This window comes from Diadema antillarum, unplaced genomic scaffold (genome assembly GCF_040938485.1).
Source record: "Diadema antillarum isolate AM-2024a unplaced genomic scaffold, OU_Dant_1.0 scf00000137, whole genome shotgun sequence".
Classification (NCBI taxonomy): domain Eukaryota; kingdom Metazoa; phylum Echinodermata; class Echinoidea; order Diadematoida; family Diadematidae; genus Diadema; species Diadema antillarum.
The window spans coordinates 2,259,043-2,278,810 of record NW_027271026.1 but is presented as its reverse complement, the minus strand read 5'-3'; the positions used below and the strand labels follow the sequence as shown (position 1 = coordinate 2,278,810).

General features: G+C 38.3%; 1 protein-coding gene across 1 annotated transcript; it reads left to right on the top strand.

The window, feature by feature from the left end:
* Nucleotides 1-179: 179 nt before the first annotated feature.
* On the top strand, nucleotides 180-10,305 carry LOC139721044 (DNA-(apurinic or apyrimidinic site) endonuclease 2-like). Its single transcript, XM_071632374.1, has 6 exons — nucleotides 180-382; nucleotides 4,977-5,060; nucleotides 5,527-5,722; nucleotides 6,295-6,441; nucleotides 7,333-7,405; nucleotides 8,506-10,305. Exons 1-6 carry the CDS (start codon nucleotides 268-270, stop codon nucleotides 9,763-9,765), a joined length of 1,875 nt encoding a protein of 624 aa, XP_071488475.1. The 5' UTR covers nucleotides 180-267; the 3' UTR covers nucleotides 9,766-10,305.
* The last annotated feature ends 9,463 nt before the right edge of the window (nucleotides 10,306-19,768 follow it).

Sequence of the window (19,768 nt, the reverse complement as noted above, 5' to 3'; positions counted from 1 at the left end):
CAGAATCCATTGTAACAGTGCCTAGTGCCTGCGTCTTCCTTCTACCACGCACGAGATAGGGATTTTCCCACTGGCAGCGCCTAGCAAGCATACGGCCAGTCTTCAGCTACGGCCTGACCAGACGCCGCCGCGCCGTAGCGTCCCGTGTGATCGAACCTAGCTGCGCAGTAGAGCCTCAACAAGGCATCAATCAGGCAGACCGGAGGCCCTCGCTGTTTTATCTTTCGGTTATGCTGAACTGTAAAATCTCAACAGTTATATTTCAACATGAAAGTGCTAACATGGAATATCAACGGAATAAGAGCATGCAAGATACCACTCAGACAGCTATTTGATTCCTTGGACGCTGAAGTGATTTGCTTGCAGGAGACTAAACTTACACGTGAGTGAATCATGTCAACAAACAACAAGACAGACAGTTTACTGTTTATAGTGTTTAGTTGATAGCCCTGCTCTTTCAAACCCTCTCCAAGCATAATAAGTGTATGTAGGAGCAGGACTGTCTATGTCACTGCACTGTTAATTAAAATTAGTGTTACTAGTACAATGGTGGTGAATAAATGCAGTGTTGTTAAGCTCACGTTATTGAAGATAGTGAAATTCTAGAGCTCTGCAGTGGCAGATCCAGGCAGAGGGGGGGGGGGGGGGGGGGGGGGCACACCTGGCACGTGCCCCCTCTATTGTCAAAACAAAAGAAATAAAAAGAAAAAAATGGGGGGGGCTTGCACCCCCCCCCCCCTTTAATTTTGTAAAGGCGCCTCCCCTTTATGGAATTCTGGATCCGCCCCTGCTCTGACAACCTAATTTATAAAAATTCACTTCCAGCTCATCAAGATCTTGGAGCTTGTACTTGCAATGTAACGTTACTTGTTCACTTGATGTAGATGTAAAGCACTAGTTTGCTTATTTTCCTCTCCAGGTTTTGTCATTCCTCTGATATGGGCTGTACTTTAGCCTCGTTATAGGAGATGGTTGTTCCAGGATATATGATACTATAAAAGTGGAAATTTTCTCGCATTTCGTGCAACAAGCAAAAAGCATTATGAAAATAAAAGCACATGAAAAATTTTTGCTGGCCATATGTTCCCATACTTAAACACGCGTAACTCTTCTTACTGGGCTGAGGGCAAAAAATTAGTTGCGAAAATATGCACTTTTACAATAAGTTTTGAACTGATGTACACTTGATTCTCTAATTGCACGATTGCTGTGTCTGACAAGGACTTTCAATTGTTGCAACCATAAACAGAGAAGGACTTGTGATGTGACATATAATTATCTGGATCTTGGTCTTCTATAAACTTCCATGCTGTGGACTCTGGTTCTGGATCCCTCTACCAATTGAGAAAAAAAAAAACGTACATCAAGATGATCAATCCCATGCATGACTCCATGAGGTTGTAGATTCAGAGAATCTCTGCTCTTTGTCACAGCTTTCAATCTTTCTGGATACTCCAGGTAGTGAAGATGTGGAAGCTGTCTTGTGGCTCTTTGCTGCACTTTCTTTGATAAGTCCTCATCTCCTTTTTTTTCAATTTTACACCAGTCTGCATTGCAATATTCTAGTGTCAGTGTGGGTCTGATGATAGACTTGTAGAGCTTTTAAAAGCCATCCTCTTTCATTCAAGCTGGCAAAGGATAATCTCATGATAATCTCAGCTACACGTACATGGCCAGAGAACGTACAAACTGTGTAAGTGCAGAATCAAAGGTTATTGTACTTGAAGTCTTTCTCTTGTTCAGCTACAGGTATTCTTACTTTGTCTTTTATCTCCAGTTCATGATATTGTGTAGTCACACTGTTGATTTTGTCTTCTATAGTGAACAACCTTGCATTTTGTGATGTTGAACTGCAATTTTCATAATTTTTCAGCCCAGGCTGAGACAGCATGAATGTCATTTTGTATTACAAGCGTTCTGCTTCACTTTGACAGTTTGACTTAAGTATCAACAGCATGGTATACTTTGGCATTGTCAACGAACAATTTAATTTCAGATGTCACTTCTTCTGGCAGATCATTTATGAAGCAGAGAAAGAGCACTGGCCCCAACACACCTACTTGTTCCTGGGGGATCCCACTGGATACTGGTTGTGGTGACAACAGCTTGCCATTGATGATTGACTCTCTGTGACCTTCCTGTCAAGTAGATACTTCTATCCAGCGAAGGACATGCCTTGTTATGCCGTAGGCTTATAACTTGCAAAGCAGGCATTTATCAGAAACAGTGTCAAATGCTTTCTTACAGTCCAAGTAGACACATTCATTACCATGACCATTATCTATCTCTGAAGTCTACTTTTCCAGAACCTTAAGGAGTTGCTTCCCACATGACCTTGCAGAATGAAATCCATGTTGATTATCAGTGAGTAGGTTTTCTTCTAAATGTTCCAACAGGACTTTTCTCACAATTCTTTTCTGACCTTGCACACTATTGATGTTAGACTAACAGGTCTGCAGCTTGAGGGGTCGCTTCTCTCTCCTTTCATAAGAAGTAGCACAACATGAGCCTTTTATCCAAACACCTGGAACTTTTCCTCCTCTCATCAGTTTAGAGTTAAGATAACTTAGAGAGGTTCAGCCAGCCTGTGCCATGCAGCTTTTTCAAGACTGTAGAATGTATCTCATCAGGTGCTGAGGATTTGTTGATGTCCAAGTTGGAAAGCAGAGCATTAACATTATGGTAAATTCCACATTGTCGAGCATTGCAGCAGTTCTCCTGGGCATATCATGGATTAATGCCACATCGTCTTCAGTGAAAACGCTGCCAAAGAAGGAATTAAGTGTGTCAGTTTTCTCCTGATCATCTTTAGCCCATTATCCATCTGTTTTCAACAGTTCTTGAATTCCACATTTAACTTTGGTTTGACTCATCACATATCTTCAAAAGCTCTTCAAGTTGACTCTGACTTCATCAGCTACTTATTAATTTGTTTTCGAAGTCCAACTTGGCTTTCTTAACTTCTGATGAAGCAATATTCCTGTGTTAAACACAAGTGGTCCAATCAGTGACAGATCTGCTCTTCTGATGCTAATTCCTAGATTTGTGTTTCAGATCAGTTGCTTTCTTACAGTGATGATTTAACCATTCAGGTTGTTTTCCCACTGCCTCTATTGTAGGTCTTAGTGCATTTCTGGTGTGACTTCTCAAAGAAATTCCAGGTCTCCTCTCCTGAAAGATTGTTAAGATCACCAAGTGTCTTCTTCCAGTTAATCCCGATATATTCCCATTCAGTGATTTTCTTGTGTTGTCATAATCTGCATGGTAGTAACTTCTACTGAGTGATTCTCCTTCTTCCTCATTTGACCCAATCAGCAGCTGTAAATATAGAGAAATATGGTCACTTTGTCCAACAGGTGCATCATAGCTTAACCCGTTGAGGACGGACTGATTTTTGCTACAATACGCATTTCCCACAGACACCTTCCCGAGTATACTCGGGACTCGTCCTCAACGGGTTAAAAGAGCGAACAACTCTTTCTCGTTTTTTAAGACCAAATCAAGTAAGCTGAGGGGTGCACCCTCTCCTGTATATAGTTGGTGACTGCACATGCTGAGACAAGTAAAGAGCATTTACACAGTCAAGAAAACTGGAAGAGTCCTCACTCCCACCCTGTGGTCTTGTTTGTGCTCTGGTCAATGTCCTTGTAATTAAAGTCTCCCACACTTACGGGATCTAATCCTCTTACATAGACTTTGTTCAGCAATTTTCAAAGTTCCTGGTCATTCTCCCTACTACTTGAATGGGATCTGTACATCCAATGACGAGAATCTTGTTCTTGATCTCCATCTGTACCCTCACCGATTCCTTAAATCGACAGGTATTCATGTCTACCAGATAACATGTGCTTTGGTTCCTCATATAAATAGCCACTCCATGCTGAGAACGATCAAACTCATTTAGTAGGAACAGTTGATAACCCTGCAACTCCAACTCACTAAAAACTGATTTTTGATTGAACCTTTTTTTTCTCTCTTCTTCTTCTTCTTTTTTTTTTTCAATATATCTCAGTTTAGGCTTTCACATCAGGGTCTTGTTTTAATATTCGCATCCTGAATTCTTTTTCCTTGTTCATGAAGGAATCATAGTCATACAGAGAGCCATACAGTATTGAAGCAAATGTGAGTTAAGTTTAAATGTACACAAAAGAGAAATAACATGTGGAGAATTCCAACAATTTGTAGCTGTAAGTCAGAGCCTGAAAGCCTGCAGGAGTAAACACAGGTAAACACAACATTGTCTTGGAGGCTCTTCGACAAGTTCATCTCTGTATTGGCTGTAAAGTGCTCCTTAACTTTCAACCATGCATATCATCTCCAACTTTCCATATAAATGCATTCTTCCACAAGTCCAATCGTGAGGATACACTACATCATTCAACCCTTTCAATTATATCTCCCCCAGTAAAAAGGCAGTATTCTATCTTATGGTACGGTATGCTATTTACATGTGTGATGTGTAAATGTAAAAAGGAATATTTTTGTTTTGTTTTTTTTGCGGATAGATCATCAACCTCGGAAAACAGGACAAGATAAATTACACATGTTCTTCATGTAAAAAAAAAAAAAAAACTGTTGCAGAAAAGGATGTAATAATAATCAAATTTTAAGAATGTTATGACTGATTTTAATCATTCAGTCTGTGTGAAGTCCATCAGAGCAGTAACAGTGTTAGAGCACAAAACTTGTGTTTAGTGGAAGATCTGCATTTTTTAGTCTGAGGATTGTTGTACATTTTGTCTCTTTCCAAGAAGGGCCTGCCCTCTCAGTGAATGTCAGCAAATATTCATCCGTGCAGTTACACTTATACGTGTAGTTCCTGCTTACAAGCATTTTGTATGAAAAATATTCTCTCCATAACCATCATTTACTCATCTCCAGGATTGAATAGCTTCTTGAATTTGTAGATAGTGAACAGTCTAGAAATATCAAGGCAATATGAGTGACTGAGATTCCTCTGTTTCATTTTATCACAGGTGATCAACTAGATGATGACATAGTGAATGTTGAGAACTACAATGCCTACTTCAGCTTTTCCAAGAAAAGAAGTGGATACTCAGGTAAGACCTTATATTCTAGGTAGTTGCTTAGGTGTCTTTCTCTTTTGATACTAGTATCTTATATCATGTGTTTCTTTTTGTTTTTCCCTCCTCTTTGTAGGTCTTCCTCGTACTTTTGTTATGTTTGTTTTGTTTTATTTTTGTTTTGTTTTGTTTTGTTTTGTTTTGTTTTGTTTTATCTCTTGATCCTCTTCCATCTGTTTCATAAACTCCTTCCCCCTACCCCCACCCCACCCGATCTTCACCTTGTAATCTGTGGGCAACCATTTTCATATTTGATGTCAGTGATATCATATTGTAATATGATTCAGCAAAGTGGTTCCCCACAGAACCACATTTACCAAACTTATTGCAGCTTTCCAAACCAAGAGTTCTGAATTCTTAGTGCACTATAAATGTGTGAGCATCTCAATTTGATATCAGATAATGAGGCAATGACTTGTCTATTTTATATCACTGTACCTAGGGGTGGTCACATACTGTCGTAATGACTACACCCCGGTTCTGGCAGAAGAAGGCATCACTGGACTTTTGTCTTCCAAGTCCAAACAACTGTCACATGATGTTGTCGGTCACTATGGTGACCAGTCATCATTCACGGAGGAAGAGCTCAAAGCCCTTGATGCAGAGGGTCGAACTATCATAACGGAGCATCGTTACATGTAAGTCATTGTAGGATGTGAATAAATTGTTCTCTCCCTTCCCTTTCTCTATATCCCCTCCTACCTTTTCATTATGTTGTATGTACCCATTGTTGGTATATTGTTGGTATATTTGCAAATTCAGAAGAAGATGATTATGGCTATCTGCTCTGGCAGTGAAAACTTTTCTCCTTGCACAAATAAAGAAAAGGTGAATGCATACACTCATGGCCAATATGTACATATAATGTAAAAGCATAAGAAAATATGTCATTATATATACATTGGCTTTAATGTGCCTTCACCGTGTCTTCATCAGTGGCAAGATGATTTCAATTCATCTTTGAGAAAAATAAGAAAAATCGAATTCTAAAGTATTTACAATGAATGAGAGAATGAGAGAAAGTGTTTGTAATAATTTTCTGTTTAAAAAAAAAGGATTAGATGAAAGACTGTGAAGAGAATGCATTTCCACAGATAGCTTGAATATGAGTTTATTGGTGCACCACTTCCTGTAGTATAATTCAAAATTATTGTGAAGAGCTCCCTCTAGAGGTTTAGCAGTGCACATGCTCTTTATATCTGATTCACAGGGACCAAGCAGACAAAGTGTTTGATCTCGTCATCATCAATGTCTACTGCCCTCGTGCTGACTTTGAGAACCAGGAGAGGGTGAGCTACAAGCTTGGATTCTATCGGGCCTTACAGCTTAGAGCAGAGGCATTGTGCAAAGCTGGGAAGTGAGTTTCTGTTTGCAAATCTTTACTTTACAGTGTGCAGAACAAAATTTCAGAGTCTAGAATTCATGTGCTGATACCTGTAGGCAAACCCCATTTTAACAAGATTATCAGGACCATAAGACTTTTCTTGCTGCAACAAAATCCCACTGGAACGGATACTCAGAGGTTGCTTCCATACCTGAATACACACAAGTAGGACTACAGCTGCCAGTATGGTCATGACACATTGAGCCCCGCTTGCAACTGATCAAGTTCTCCTTTTGACATTTTTGTGTCAAATACAAAGTAACACAGAAAGTAAAAGTAAATTTGTAAACATGAGTTGCGACACGCACCACATGTTTTTTATGTGTGTGATACGCACAAAATGTGAGTCTGACCATGAATATTTTAGTTTGTATGAAAAAGTCACACATTCTTTCCCATTGTATCAATCTCACAACAGATAAAGCAAATGATATTAGTAATAAAAGCAGTTTTAGTGATCAAGTCCTCTCATACTTAAGAAATTTCATTACAAGCTTCTGAAATTAGCTCACTATATCGAGTGAGTTGTACCACATCAGTAATGTTGAAAAATCTTTTGGGTAAAAATATTCTTGTAATGTTCAATGAAATTGAGTTGTATTCTTGTTCATGATAATGGGTACACTTGTACCGACAAACAGTACTCACTATGAGACCGTCCATTTCATTTATTACCATTGTCCAGTTTGCTGCAGGATTATAAACTGAAATATGACTTCATGAAACCAAGGCAATCCAATATAATATGACAACCTTTCTAGTGTTCTAACTGAAAATTTAATTTGTTACCCATGTCATGAAAACTTGCTGTTGATGATCCATTTGTGGTTTTATTTTGCTTTCATTTCTCAATTTACATTGTAGGTCAGTGATTATTGTTGGTGATGTAAATGCTTCTCACAGACGCATAGACCACTGCAATCCAGATGAGAGTAAGGTAGGTTATGCTTCATGTTGTATTGGTTTTACTGATTTATTTTCATGGGGAAGTAAATGTTTCAGATTATTCTCTATTTCTTTTAGGACTGAGTGTATGTGTATGTGTGAGAACTTTTCTGTCCATTACTTCAGCAAATTTTTGATTTTATGGAATTGTAGTAATGCTATGATTACTATGAAAAATTAGCTAAGAATTATGATTACTGATATCACTTTATCATAATCAATCTCATCACATGGGGTTAACTGCCTGGATCTTCCTTTTTTAAACTGCTCTGTCCACCGTATCTCTTTCTTTTCACCCTTGATTTGCCATCTGAGTTTTCAGCTAGTGCCAGTGTGCTAATCTTCTAGTGTCAGATTTATTCAATATTCGGTATGGTTGACGCTTATCATAATCATCAGCAATATGCTTGGCTGTTTGAATATTATTCAACATCATCATTTCCTTCATGCTAGCCTACAAATTGTATTTTTCTTTTCAACAGTGTATGATATATGTACATTTTACAAGTTGTCTCAGATACATGTATCTCTCAATTCTTAACACAATCCTGTGTGCTTAGAATACAGGAAGAACTAATGGGCTTCTTGCAAAACGGAGATCTTTTGTTAATTTTATATGGTTAATATTTCTTTGTTTTCCCCTGCATGTTTTGTTAGATTATCATATTTGGGAATTACAATAATCACTTCCTTGTGGAACTGATAAAAATTGTTTGCTGCATTGGTGCATGCAAGTCAGATTTTGTGATACCTATGCAAACGTAATTTGATATTTCTCACTTTTGTAAAAGGTACAGTATCTGTATGGCAATGGGCTAGTAAAAATACATTGTCCCCTTGTTCAACGATTGTTTGTTTGTTGTTGTTGTTTTTTAGTTTTCTTTGTCTTTAATTTTTCATGAGAGCCCACATCGTCAACCCCATCCTAACATGCCCTGCAGTGTAATCGTGACACAAAGCTAGTGTAAAATGTTAATAAACATTATCCCTCCAAAGTTGGATGTAACATTGTATCCTTTATATGCTTTATCTTGTTTTGTATTTCTCTCTATCTCTCTCTCTGTCTTTAAAAACAAATAAACAAACTAACAGGGCCACTTTGAGTCTCACCCAAGCAGAAGGTGGCTAGATGGCTTTCTCAAAGATGTCCATTCTCCCACAGCCATCGCAGATGAAGAAACACCAGAGTCCTCTCAGGAGAACGGTTCCGCATCACCCTCCGGTGAGGAAGATGAAGGAGAAATAGAGCATCTGAATGGCGAGTGCTCCAGGAGTAAAGGTGATGCAGAGAAAGATGAGGAAGATAAAAGTTTTGTTGGAGGTGATGACAGTTTATTGGAAGGGGATGCAGTGAGACCGGAGGAGAGTAAACTCTTTGTGGACACCTTCCGCTTCTTTCATCCGAAGCGGAAGGATGCCTTTACCTGCTGGTCCACCGTCACCAGCGCCAGGCAGACAAACTACGGGACAAGGATCGACTACATCATTGCCGACGAGAAGCTCTGTGTGGAGGAATTCACAGACTGCGACATCATGCCGGAGTTTGAAGGATCTGACCACTGCCCAGTGAAGGCAACCCTGGCAGGACGCTGCTCCCCGGCCAAGCAGCTTCATCCCCTGTGTGCAAAGCTCATGCCCGAGTTTTCCGGGAAGCAGCAGAAGCTGTCCAGCTTTTTCCAGAAGGTTTCCCCATCCAAGAAATTTGAACTTCATGAGAAGCTCCTTGCCAGTGCAGACCAGCAAAAAGGTGGAGGTTTCATGCATAGTGCAAAGCGTGGCGCGCAGCCATTGAACGGAAAGCCAAGCAAGAAAATCAAAACAGATAAGAAGGGTGTCAAATCTGGCAATATAGCTAGCTTTTTCAAACAGAGGACTCCCTCTGTAGGAAATGTAGTGACTACATCTACAAGAGTAGGGCCTGATGTGTGCCACACTTCAGCTGTCAGCTGTGGCATTGACAGTGATGCAGCTGTTTTACAAGATTCAGTCAAAACTCCAGAGTCTACAGACCCATTGCACTCCAGCAGGGACACAAGGGAGGAGCCTGGCTCGACATGCAATTCGACAAGCGAACCCGAGTCGGAGGCCGGATCCCACAAGAACGCAACAGGAGAAGCATCTGATGCAAAGGTGAAGGCTCGCTCGCAGCTCTCTTCCCAGTGGCGAAACCTCCTCAAGGGGCCCCCAGCAGCCCCCCTGTGCAAGGGACACAAGGAACCCTGTGTGCTAAGGACAGTCAAGAAGGCGGGGCCAAACGTCAACAAGCAATTCTTTGTCTGTCGACGCCCAGAGGGTCACAAGAACAATCCCGAGGCTCGCTGCAACCACTTCGAGTGGGTCTCAAAGAGGTGATATAGGATATCTTTTCTTACACCTCTCTGTATAATCTACTTACAAGTATGCACTTGGGCAAGACTGAAATCAGTAGGGAGCACCATGACATGTATATCAGAAGTGTTCACGTTATTGCGTGACAAATATGACAATCAGTATAAATGTTGTGGCCAAATTTTGAGCTGGGATTTTCCTACAGTATTTTGCCATTACAGGATATAGGTGCAGTAATATCCAAGAAAGATTTGATGATGACTGTAATTCACCATAGTTGTTGAAGTTGAGCCAAGCCAGGCAAGCATTGACTGTGTTCTGTTTGCCTACAGTGCCTTTATAGCTTGTGAAACTCTTTCGGTCTGTGGTCGTAACACATTTTATGTCGAAACTATAAACACTCAAACTGATACATCATGCATTGCATCACAGTTTTCAACTTTTATGACATGATAGAACTGATTCTGAAAGAGACCGATAGTGAACCAATTAAAGAGAGTGAAAGAACCTGACTTGGCATAAGTCCTGCAGGTTTTCTGTCATGGATGAGTCCACTGAATGAAATCGTACAGACAACGTATATGCTATTAAAAAGAGTATTTGTACCAAAGATTGAACACAAAGGCCCGAATTCACGAAGGTGGTACAAATGAAACCATGGTTTAAACCATGGACAAAAACCATGGAGCGCCAAGTGTCGCACGGAATATTTCGTTACGAAATTGTTTATTTCGTCGACAAAATAACTGTTTCATTAACGAAATTATCATTTAGTTACAAAATGTTGTCATTTCGTTACAAAATAATCATTTCATCGACGAAATGACTGATTTCGTAACGAAATATTCCGTGCGACACTTGGCGTTCCATGGTTTTTGTCCATGGTTTAGACCATGGTTTCATTTGTACCACCTTCGTGAATTCGGGCCAAAGTGTCAGTGATAAACAACTAATAAAGTATTGTAAACTCTGCATTAAAAAATCACTTGACACCCCCTCCCCCCCCCCCCCCCCAAAAAAAAAAAAAAAAAAATATGGGTATTCCTTCACATTCTTGATTTAAAAAAAAAAAAAAAAAAAAACTTTGGCTGAGCTAAAGTTGCAAAGTCAGATATAGAATAAGTCTTTGTAGGAGAGTTCCTGGTTTGTGTGTTTTGTTTGGCTTTTCTTAATTTGGAATACACAAGAATGCCATCACATAGTCAGAATACAAATATTGCTTCACCAGATGGCTTAGATGAACACTAAATATATTGTGAATCGGGAGTTGTGAGAGAATTTAACAGGTATTTTAAACATATACCTATGCATGCAATGTGCATGTACACTTGTAGCAGCTGCCTACCCGTGTTGCATGTACATACATCATTCTCTGCGTGGTACTCAACTGGTGGGTGATATTTTGGCGGGCTATTGAATTCCCTATTTCTTTTATTACTCCTAAAATTTGTGAAAGTAAAACTGTAGCAAAATATTCAGCATTATGGTAGTTGGGTGACTTTTAACATTTGAGCAGCAAAGTCTGCCAATAAGTCTCATAACACAAACTTGTGTCACACCAAGTTTACCACACAAAACGCTACATTGCATTTTCCTTGTTTTTGTGGGGGTGTCATTTCAATATGCTACGTTTGTATGTGACAAGTCAGTCCTGCTGCATGGCTTAGGCAGCATTTGATGTATGTTATAATGCTGTCATGCAAGGAGTAATATTTGTGGATAAAGCCATAACATTACAACGTGAGTATATTTAGCATTTCCTCAGGTATCTGTTAATAATTCTTGTTGTACAAAGCTCTTGTTGTACTAACACTTTGCCTTGATTCCACTTTATAACAATCCAAGTTAGGTTTTTACAGATTAATGTGTTGTGGTACATTTGTGGGCGGGACACAATATGGCACTTGCCTTGTTAGTACAGTGGACTCCCATTATAACGAACACGATTATAACAAAGTTCCAGTTACAACGAAGTAAAAATTCAGGTCGCAACATTATATACTCTACATATTTTTATTGTTTATTTGTTCGGTTATAAAGAAATTTCGATATAACAAAAGAAAACTGCCGGTCCCGAGGACTTCGTTATAACGGGAGTCCACTGTACAGGCCATTGTTTGTGGCACACTGTCTACAATGGGCATTGTAAAGAGAAAGCGTAATGATCCATGATTAAAATACAAGGTGACACACGTGCACATCACACACATTTTAATGTATGGGATAGAATTAAATAATTTGTGTGAACTCCTTTGGGTGTGTAGTACAGTGTACGTTGTGTTGCCATTAAATTTCCAATCAACATGGCTTGTGGAGAATGCTTGCACTTCATGGACAAAATTTAGACTGTGAACGGCAACGTACAACCAGAACATGCATTAATAGCAGTTGGTACAAGCAGACACCACATTCATGTAACTGCATCATGAACAAGCAATAAAATATCAACAATTATGAGAGAAAACAAATTTGGCTCTGGCAAGAGTTATATATGTCATTAACTTGAAACACTGCCCTGTCCCCAAAGGCTTTATCTCATGTGAAAATTCCTTTTTTCTCTCTTTCTTTCTTTTTTTTTTTTTAAACACAGAAATCTTATCATTCCCCACAGCTGTGGCCTTTACATGAAAATATGTGCTTACCAGGATGATGAACAGCAAAGATTAGTCCTAACTGTTGGGTCTTAATCGGTTTGATGTCGTTTGTATACCAGGAAGTGCTTGCATTTTTTTTTTTCTCTCTCTCTCTCTCTTTTTTTGTAAATCGTATACGCTCCATTTGCAACTGTTTCATGACATACAGTTGTAGGACTATATGATTTAACAGGTAAATAGTAAAGAAGGCAGTTTGCTGACAAGAAGGGGAGATCATTTTACATTTCTTGTCACACGAATAAGCAGAATGATTATCATATGCATTGCCAAATAATGTTGGAACACTTACAGTGAATGTCATAGAAGGCATGCAGAGATGTACATGGCAAGTGAAGAATGTTCTATAAATCATGGTCATAGTCTGTAAGGAATAACATGGTCATGGTGAATGTACATTTTTATGATGTACACAATTGTACTGAGTATTAGCATAATGTGGCATTATGTGTTACATGAGACTGTAAAAAATAGGTACAGTGACAAAATACTAATATCTAAAGTAGTTTTTTAAAAAAAGAATTGTAACAGTTCTGAATGCTAGTGTTTTTCAAAGTTTTTGTAGCCCTGTGATACCCATGCTTTGGGATTTATGACTGCTCGGTGGAAAAATCCTTTTTCAGACACAGAAAGCAATAGAATGCATTTTTTTTAACTTTATTTGTCAAAATGTGGAATCGGAAGTGTAAGAGAATGTCACAGTGTAACTTCCTGAGGATGTTGATAAGAGCACACATGAACTAGTGTTGACACAAATCCAAGGAATACTATTATTCCGGGGTTACTCTGTTTAAGACAACTGCTTCTATTTATATCTATTGCATTAGAAAAAAGAAAGAAAGAAAATGGCAGAAATGAACTTTAAAAAGTTATAATGAAATGTTCAAATTAAGTCAAGGATGGAGAATGAGATCAACTCTGAATCGTCACCATGTGGTAATAGAATCAATGACACAGTGTGGTTCTGTGTCATGATTCAGATGATATATGCCGCGGTTAATTCCAATCATGACATTGCACTCTCCAACTTACAACCCACATACTTATTTTGTTTTGGTTTGTCTTATGGTATTTTTGTTCATTTGTTTGGTTGGTTTTTTTTTATTATTATTATAATTTTTTTTTTCAAATAGTAGCAGAGGAGGTGATGAGTGCCATCAATGTTAGAAATACTGTTGACACCGCAGCAAGTTTGTTAGTGATTGGTTGGTACAGATGCGTTTTAGTTTCATCATTTACATTCCTATATGCGTATCTTGTACAACCACACTATCCCAGCATGGAATAGGTGACTGAGATACAAGACACTTGTGCAGGTATATACCAGTAACCACTTCTGGATCACATCTTAGAAGAGGGTCTCTGATCACTCTGAATGAAGGCAATCACATATATTACTGCAATTAAATGATCCCCCCCCCCCCCCCATACATATAGTGTGGAGGATAGAAAAAGGCCATCAGCTCCAATTCGCAGTCCTTTCATGCTGTGAATGTTTCTAGTTTGACAGTATATGTACAAAGTTTCTCAATGTGATCAATGGCAATCAACAGAACATAGCTATATACAGGGGCGGATCCAGGAATTCCGTAAAGGGGGGGGGGAGCAAAAATATTTCTGGTGCCACTTCCGCGTTTGATCAGCAGACGAGCAAAAAGAAAGGGGGGGCTTCAGCACAATATTCTGGTGGCACTACATTCGAAAATTAAAGGACATACGGGCCTCTTTCATTTTTTTCTTTTTATTTCTTTTATTTTGAGAAAAATTTAAGGGGGGGGGGGGGACATCCGGTGTGACCCCCCTGGATCTGTCACTGATATGTTGTTGCCAGACTATGGCTACCTCAAGGCCAATGAACTAATTTGTGCTACTGAATGCTCCAGGACAAGAGTGATGAACAAGACCTTTTTCATTCCTAGCCCACATTTTTCACCCTTTGCTTTGGTGTTCCAATGTATTTTCCTTCTCTTTTATTCATGTAAGTGTCATATTTCCTTTGCACTGACGTTTTTCTATTACCAGTGGGCAAGTACATATCCTGTATACGCCATATATTTAGCAACAAACGTAAACAGAAAAACTGACCAGAAATGAATATTATTTATTAGTGGAAAATTGAGCAAAGAAAATGGGATTCCACAATGAAATCCCGATGGAATCCCATTTTCTTTGCTCAATTTTCCACTAATATATTTAGCGAGTCTAATTTGTGGCGAATCGAGACTTCCCAACAATTTTGCAAGTGGTTAATTTCGTGATTACGGAGTACAGTAATAATCAGAGAAATTTATGCATGCAGGATGTGTTGATATCGAGATCAGAGTTTATAATTTTGCGTGTTTAAATTGGTGGATTGGCACTTGACTCACAAAATTCACGAAAATATAAAATTCGCAAAATATTTGCCGTATACAGTATTAGGTACATGTAGTACTTGGTATAGTGATGGTATAGTGGTGTAGTAGTAATAATCATGATAGTAATGATACTTGGAAATTTGTTAAGACTGACAAATTAGGTGATCTATTCAATCCATGATTGGGGATGATTGGCCATATAATCTTTGTAATGTTCATCAAAGAACAGATCGACAACGGTATTAAAAGAATGTACTTAACAGCTTTCATTATAAAATGATGTTTTATAATGGAGATATAAATAGACAATAATGTGAATTTACAAAGTGACGACATATAGACATCACGCACCAGCGAGCAGACTGAAATTGTAACCATGTCGTCAAGAGGTCATAAATGATAAGTGACAGAAGTTTCCAACGAAGAGATACTTGAGATATTCTCTGCACAAAAATGTATCAGAAAAGAAATAAAAATAGATATAAAAGTAAAGAAATAAATGCAGATTCTGATGATATTGATAGGTAATCTGAGTGGAGATAGATCACGTGATAAGGCAATGATAATAATCATAATGGCATGTATAACGATTGTGCGCATCATTGCGACATCCCCCATCTCTTCCGCAAAATGATTATATAGGAATGAAGAAATAAAGTCAGATTCTAACAATATCAATAGGCAATCTGAGTGGATACAGATCACGTGATACGATAATGATAATAATCATAACTACATGTACAAAGATTGTGCGCATCATTGCGACATCCTCCATCTTTTCCGGAAATGATCGACACATTAAGATTACTGAGTCACTCGATCGAGAGAGATAACAAGCGTTCGATATCTACGTCACGTAAGAACAATATACATGGACCAGCGCACATCAGGACATTAGTGTAGAATGTCACTTCTGTGAATTCTGTGCCTCCTTATTCGTTTGTGGTTTTTACCATTCTCTTCAGTTACTTTGTTGCTTCCTTGCAATAGTGTGCATGTATATTTATCATTTGTCCTCAGTATGTCCTTTTTTTTGCATTGTCGCCTGTTTGTTTTTCATAATTGGGCAAATGATAGATGACGTACAACATTGGTAAATATCTCTAGACCTGCCATTGTATACATGTACTTTGAATATGGAGAGAAGATTGTTTGACTGAATAATGATTGTGATAAATACATGGTGATTATGATCTATAAGCACACTGAAGCATTTGTGTTGTCTGCACATAGTGTATATTAGATTGACAGAGATTTCAGAAAGGATTTAGATTCTGATTCTTAAGGGACAAATTTGTCCCCTCATCTGGTGCTTTATAAAGTTGTACAAACTCTTTGAATGTGCATATGAGGGCACTGTGGGTCACAAGCTACACATGTCATTATCCTTGAGATATGTTTGTCATTGATAGTCTGTCAAGGAAAAAACAACAACATTGAGCAGTTGTAGCACCAGGAAGGAAATTGGGAACAAAATTTCATACATGACCACAGTGTCCTGATACACAATTTCCTGAAGTACAAACATCTTCAAACCCAGGAAAACTGTAGGGTGTATATTGTTCAGCTTAAAAATACGGAATCAGACATTTTTTTTAAGAACTGAAGTTTTGGTGAATATAATTGTAAGAATTTTTAATGTTTATTTAACTCTTTATGTGCCACATTCGCACGTCCGATTCAATCGACGGCGTGCCAACTTAGCATATTCTGCTCAAACGCACAAACCCACCAAAACAAATTGATAAATTGCCAAATGCCGCAGTACAGTGGAAGCGTTTCTCCCGCTTCCGTTCCTCACATTTTATGTTGTGTTTGACAAACAAGCGGCGTTCCCTACTGGATTTGCTTGTGAATTTTAAGTTTCTGTCACTGTTCTGTGCGCAAAAGTGATGACTTTACAGTAATTTAGCTTCTAGTCATTTAAAAGAAAAACAATCATAGATTTGTTGTACAATTTGCATCAAAGCAAAGCTTGGCATTTTCTCTACAACTTTACTCACTATATGTCCAGCTTAACAGAAATCTATAGAAGTAACATTGATTTTAAAAACATAATGTTTTTTCAAATCATGACAATGTTGGTGTCTCAGAATAATGTGGCACACGGGGGTTTCCACCATGGCACACAAAGAGTTAACACATTTTCACTGGATGCAGAGCACTTTGAAATGTCATCCCTGGGTCAGTACAATATTGGAGTCAAACTACAGGTTTGTTTGGGTTTTTTAACAAACTACTGGGCAGTGGCATTGCGAGTTCAATGATTACAAGGGGTTTCAGAATAGATATGTCCTTAAACTGCATCTGAATTGTTTGACTATATGGTGAAAATTTTTAAGATGAGAAGGGATACTGTTCCATAGTTCCAGAGCAGTTGAGGTGAAAGCTGTATCATGTGTCATAACTAAATCCTTTTTGAATGTCTAAGTGTTAGTGTGTCCTGAAATTAAAGACCTTAATAGCTTTTGTGGAGTGTGGAGTTTTGTGTGTGTGTGTGTGGGGGGGGGGGGGGGGTGTCATATCCTGCACACCCACGTGCATATCCTATGGCCAATGTTCTCATAATTGTGTTTATATGGTCGCACACTTGTTTACCATTTGTGTAGAGATTTTGGAAATTAACACACCAATAAAAGATATCTGCATTGGGGACTTTTACAAACTGTCATTATGGCAGGTCATAATCACAAATTCCTCATCAGAAACATGCACAAGTCACCTGTGTGTGAATGTTTGCAAGTCATTGTTTTGTATCACTCCCTGTAGATTTGTTTAAGATCTCCATTGTGCCTCTCAAACATTTTATTTTTCAAGCAATACCAGATAGGTATAGCTATTGAAAGAGGCCAACAAACTTGAAGATTGAGTACCAGATAATACTCTTTAAAATGTTTCATATTTTACATTCTAGTTCTATATTCTAGAGTTATCGCATTACAATATACATGTATTGAATTATTGACCTATATGCATTTGTGTGGGTATGTCAATTTGTCCTTGACCATTTCAAGCCAATTTCATGAAATGCCAGTATTCAATATCGATGAGACAATAAAACTAGTCATTAAAGACAAGACGGTGAACAGGATTTTGACATTTTGGGTTAAATATTTATTTTTACTGTCATGTATAACATATTATGATACAATGCACCTTCTTTGTATTGTCTTTTACAAATATACTGTGACTAATACAGCTGTATAAGGAAACGTTTACATGTAGTAACCAAACATTGACTGTACACATTGGTGACTGAGGCAAAGTTTGTGTGTTTTTGTGAGAGCATGGACCTGCCTTGTTGGTAGGTCCATGGTGGTGAGAGCATCATTGCATGAGCATACAAGAATCTAACCTTTGTAATGTGGCTGCCAACTTTATGCCACAGATTATGGGAGACTTTGTAGCCTTGCTTTAAAACTGCAAGACTGTAAGAAATAACACTTGACACTTACCTGGTATGCACGAACATCAAACATGAAAAGAGAAGTAGCCAGACAACATGTAAACATAATAGCACACAACATGTACCAAAGCTTATATTACAGGCAACATACATCTACATTCTTCTATTAAAGTGTCAAGAGAATAAATATGAGTAAATAGAAGTAAAGTACAACTATATAGTACATGTTTACCAACAATCAAGTTCTGAGTTGCAATTGCCACATTGATCCCCATTGGGTATAATATGTAAAAAAAAAAATAATGCCAGATCTCAATGGAATGATTATGTGTAACCATTAAATATTGTTAGTATTTTGATGTAAATTGTTGTGATTGGTGATGATTTTACCTAAACCACATTAGCCTCTTTGTGTGTGCCACACAACCCTGTTAGTTATCGAGGAAGACCTGTAATTAGACACACATAATGTACAAGGATACTTTCAAATGTAGAAGTAAAGTACGTAACTATTGTAGGAATATTGCACTTAAAAAATCAACATGTATATCGAATCGCCCATATCAAGTTTCAAATGTCCAAGAAGCTGGCGGTTTCGTTCTGCATAAAGGCGGAGTTAGGCAGACTCACATTTCATCAATATTGTATCATACTCAAACGCACGTACGAGTTCCATGGTGATGAGATAGTTCCTGGTGAAATCTCTCAGTGGCGGATCCAGAGGGGGGAGAACCGGGCAGGTGCCCCCTTTTTTCGTTCAAACAAAAGAAATAAAAAGAAAAAATTTGTAAAGGCGCCCCCCCCCCCCCCCCCCTTTATGGAATTCCTGGATCCGCCCCTGTCTCTCTCCTCTTTCTGGTTCAATCAAGACATATTGGTGACTTGGTGCTCTTTGAAAAACAAACCATAAGTGCTCAGTTAAATGTCTCAAAAGCATCACAAGGAAAGTATTATTTTATTGAATGTCATGACGTATGTATTGATGCACTTGTATGCTGAACTAAATATAGAAAGATAAAAACTGTTTTAACAGATCTGAGGATTCAGCCAGCTCATGTTGCAAGTGCCTTAGAGCATGAAATAATAGTGATTTAAAGAAAAAAAATAATAGAATGGTTTATAAGCCACCATTTACAGTTAACTCCATGGATTCTAATCCACACCGTTTTTTCAGCATTCAGGAAATGCTACATGTTGGCTACTCTTTAACATTAGGAAGGTGACATAGATTCACAGAAATTGGTGGGAAGTGGTTGGTTCACATGCAGCACCATGCATTGCTCTGCTTCCTGAATGTGGAAGAGGGAAATGCTGGTGCATCCTTTCATGGGCAATGCTCAGTATAAATTGAGCTGCATCATGGTTTAGCACATAATTCGTGCTGGAAAAGCGTGACAAAGCGTCACAAACACCAATGAAAGTCACACTTGAAAAAAGAAAGGGAATGTTTTTGTTTTGTACTTGTTTTTGTTGTTTGTTTACGGGTAATTTTTATCTCATTTGCAATTATGTGGATAAGACAAAACACATGATGTGATGTTTTTCACAACTATATTACTGGTTCTTCAGGTTCAGCTGTTCTTTTTTTCATCAGCACTCTTCCATATTGTACT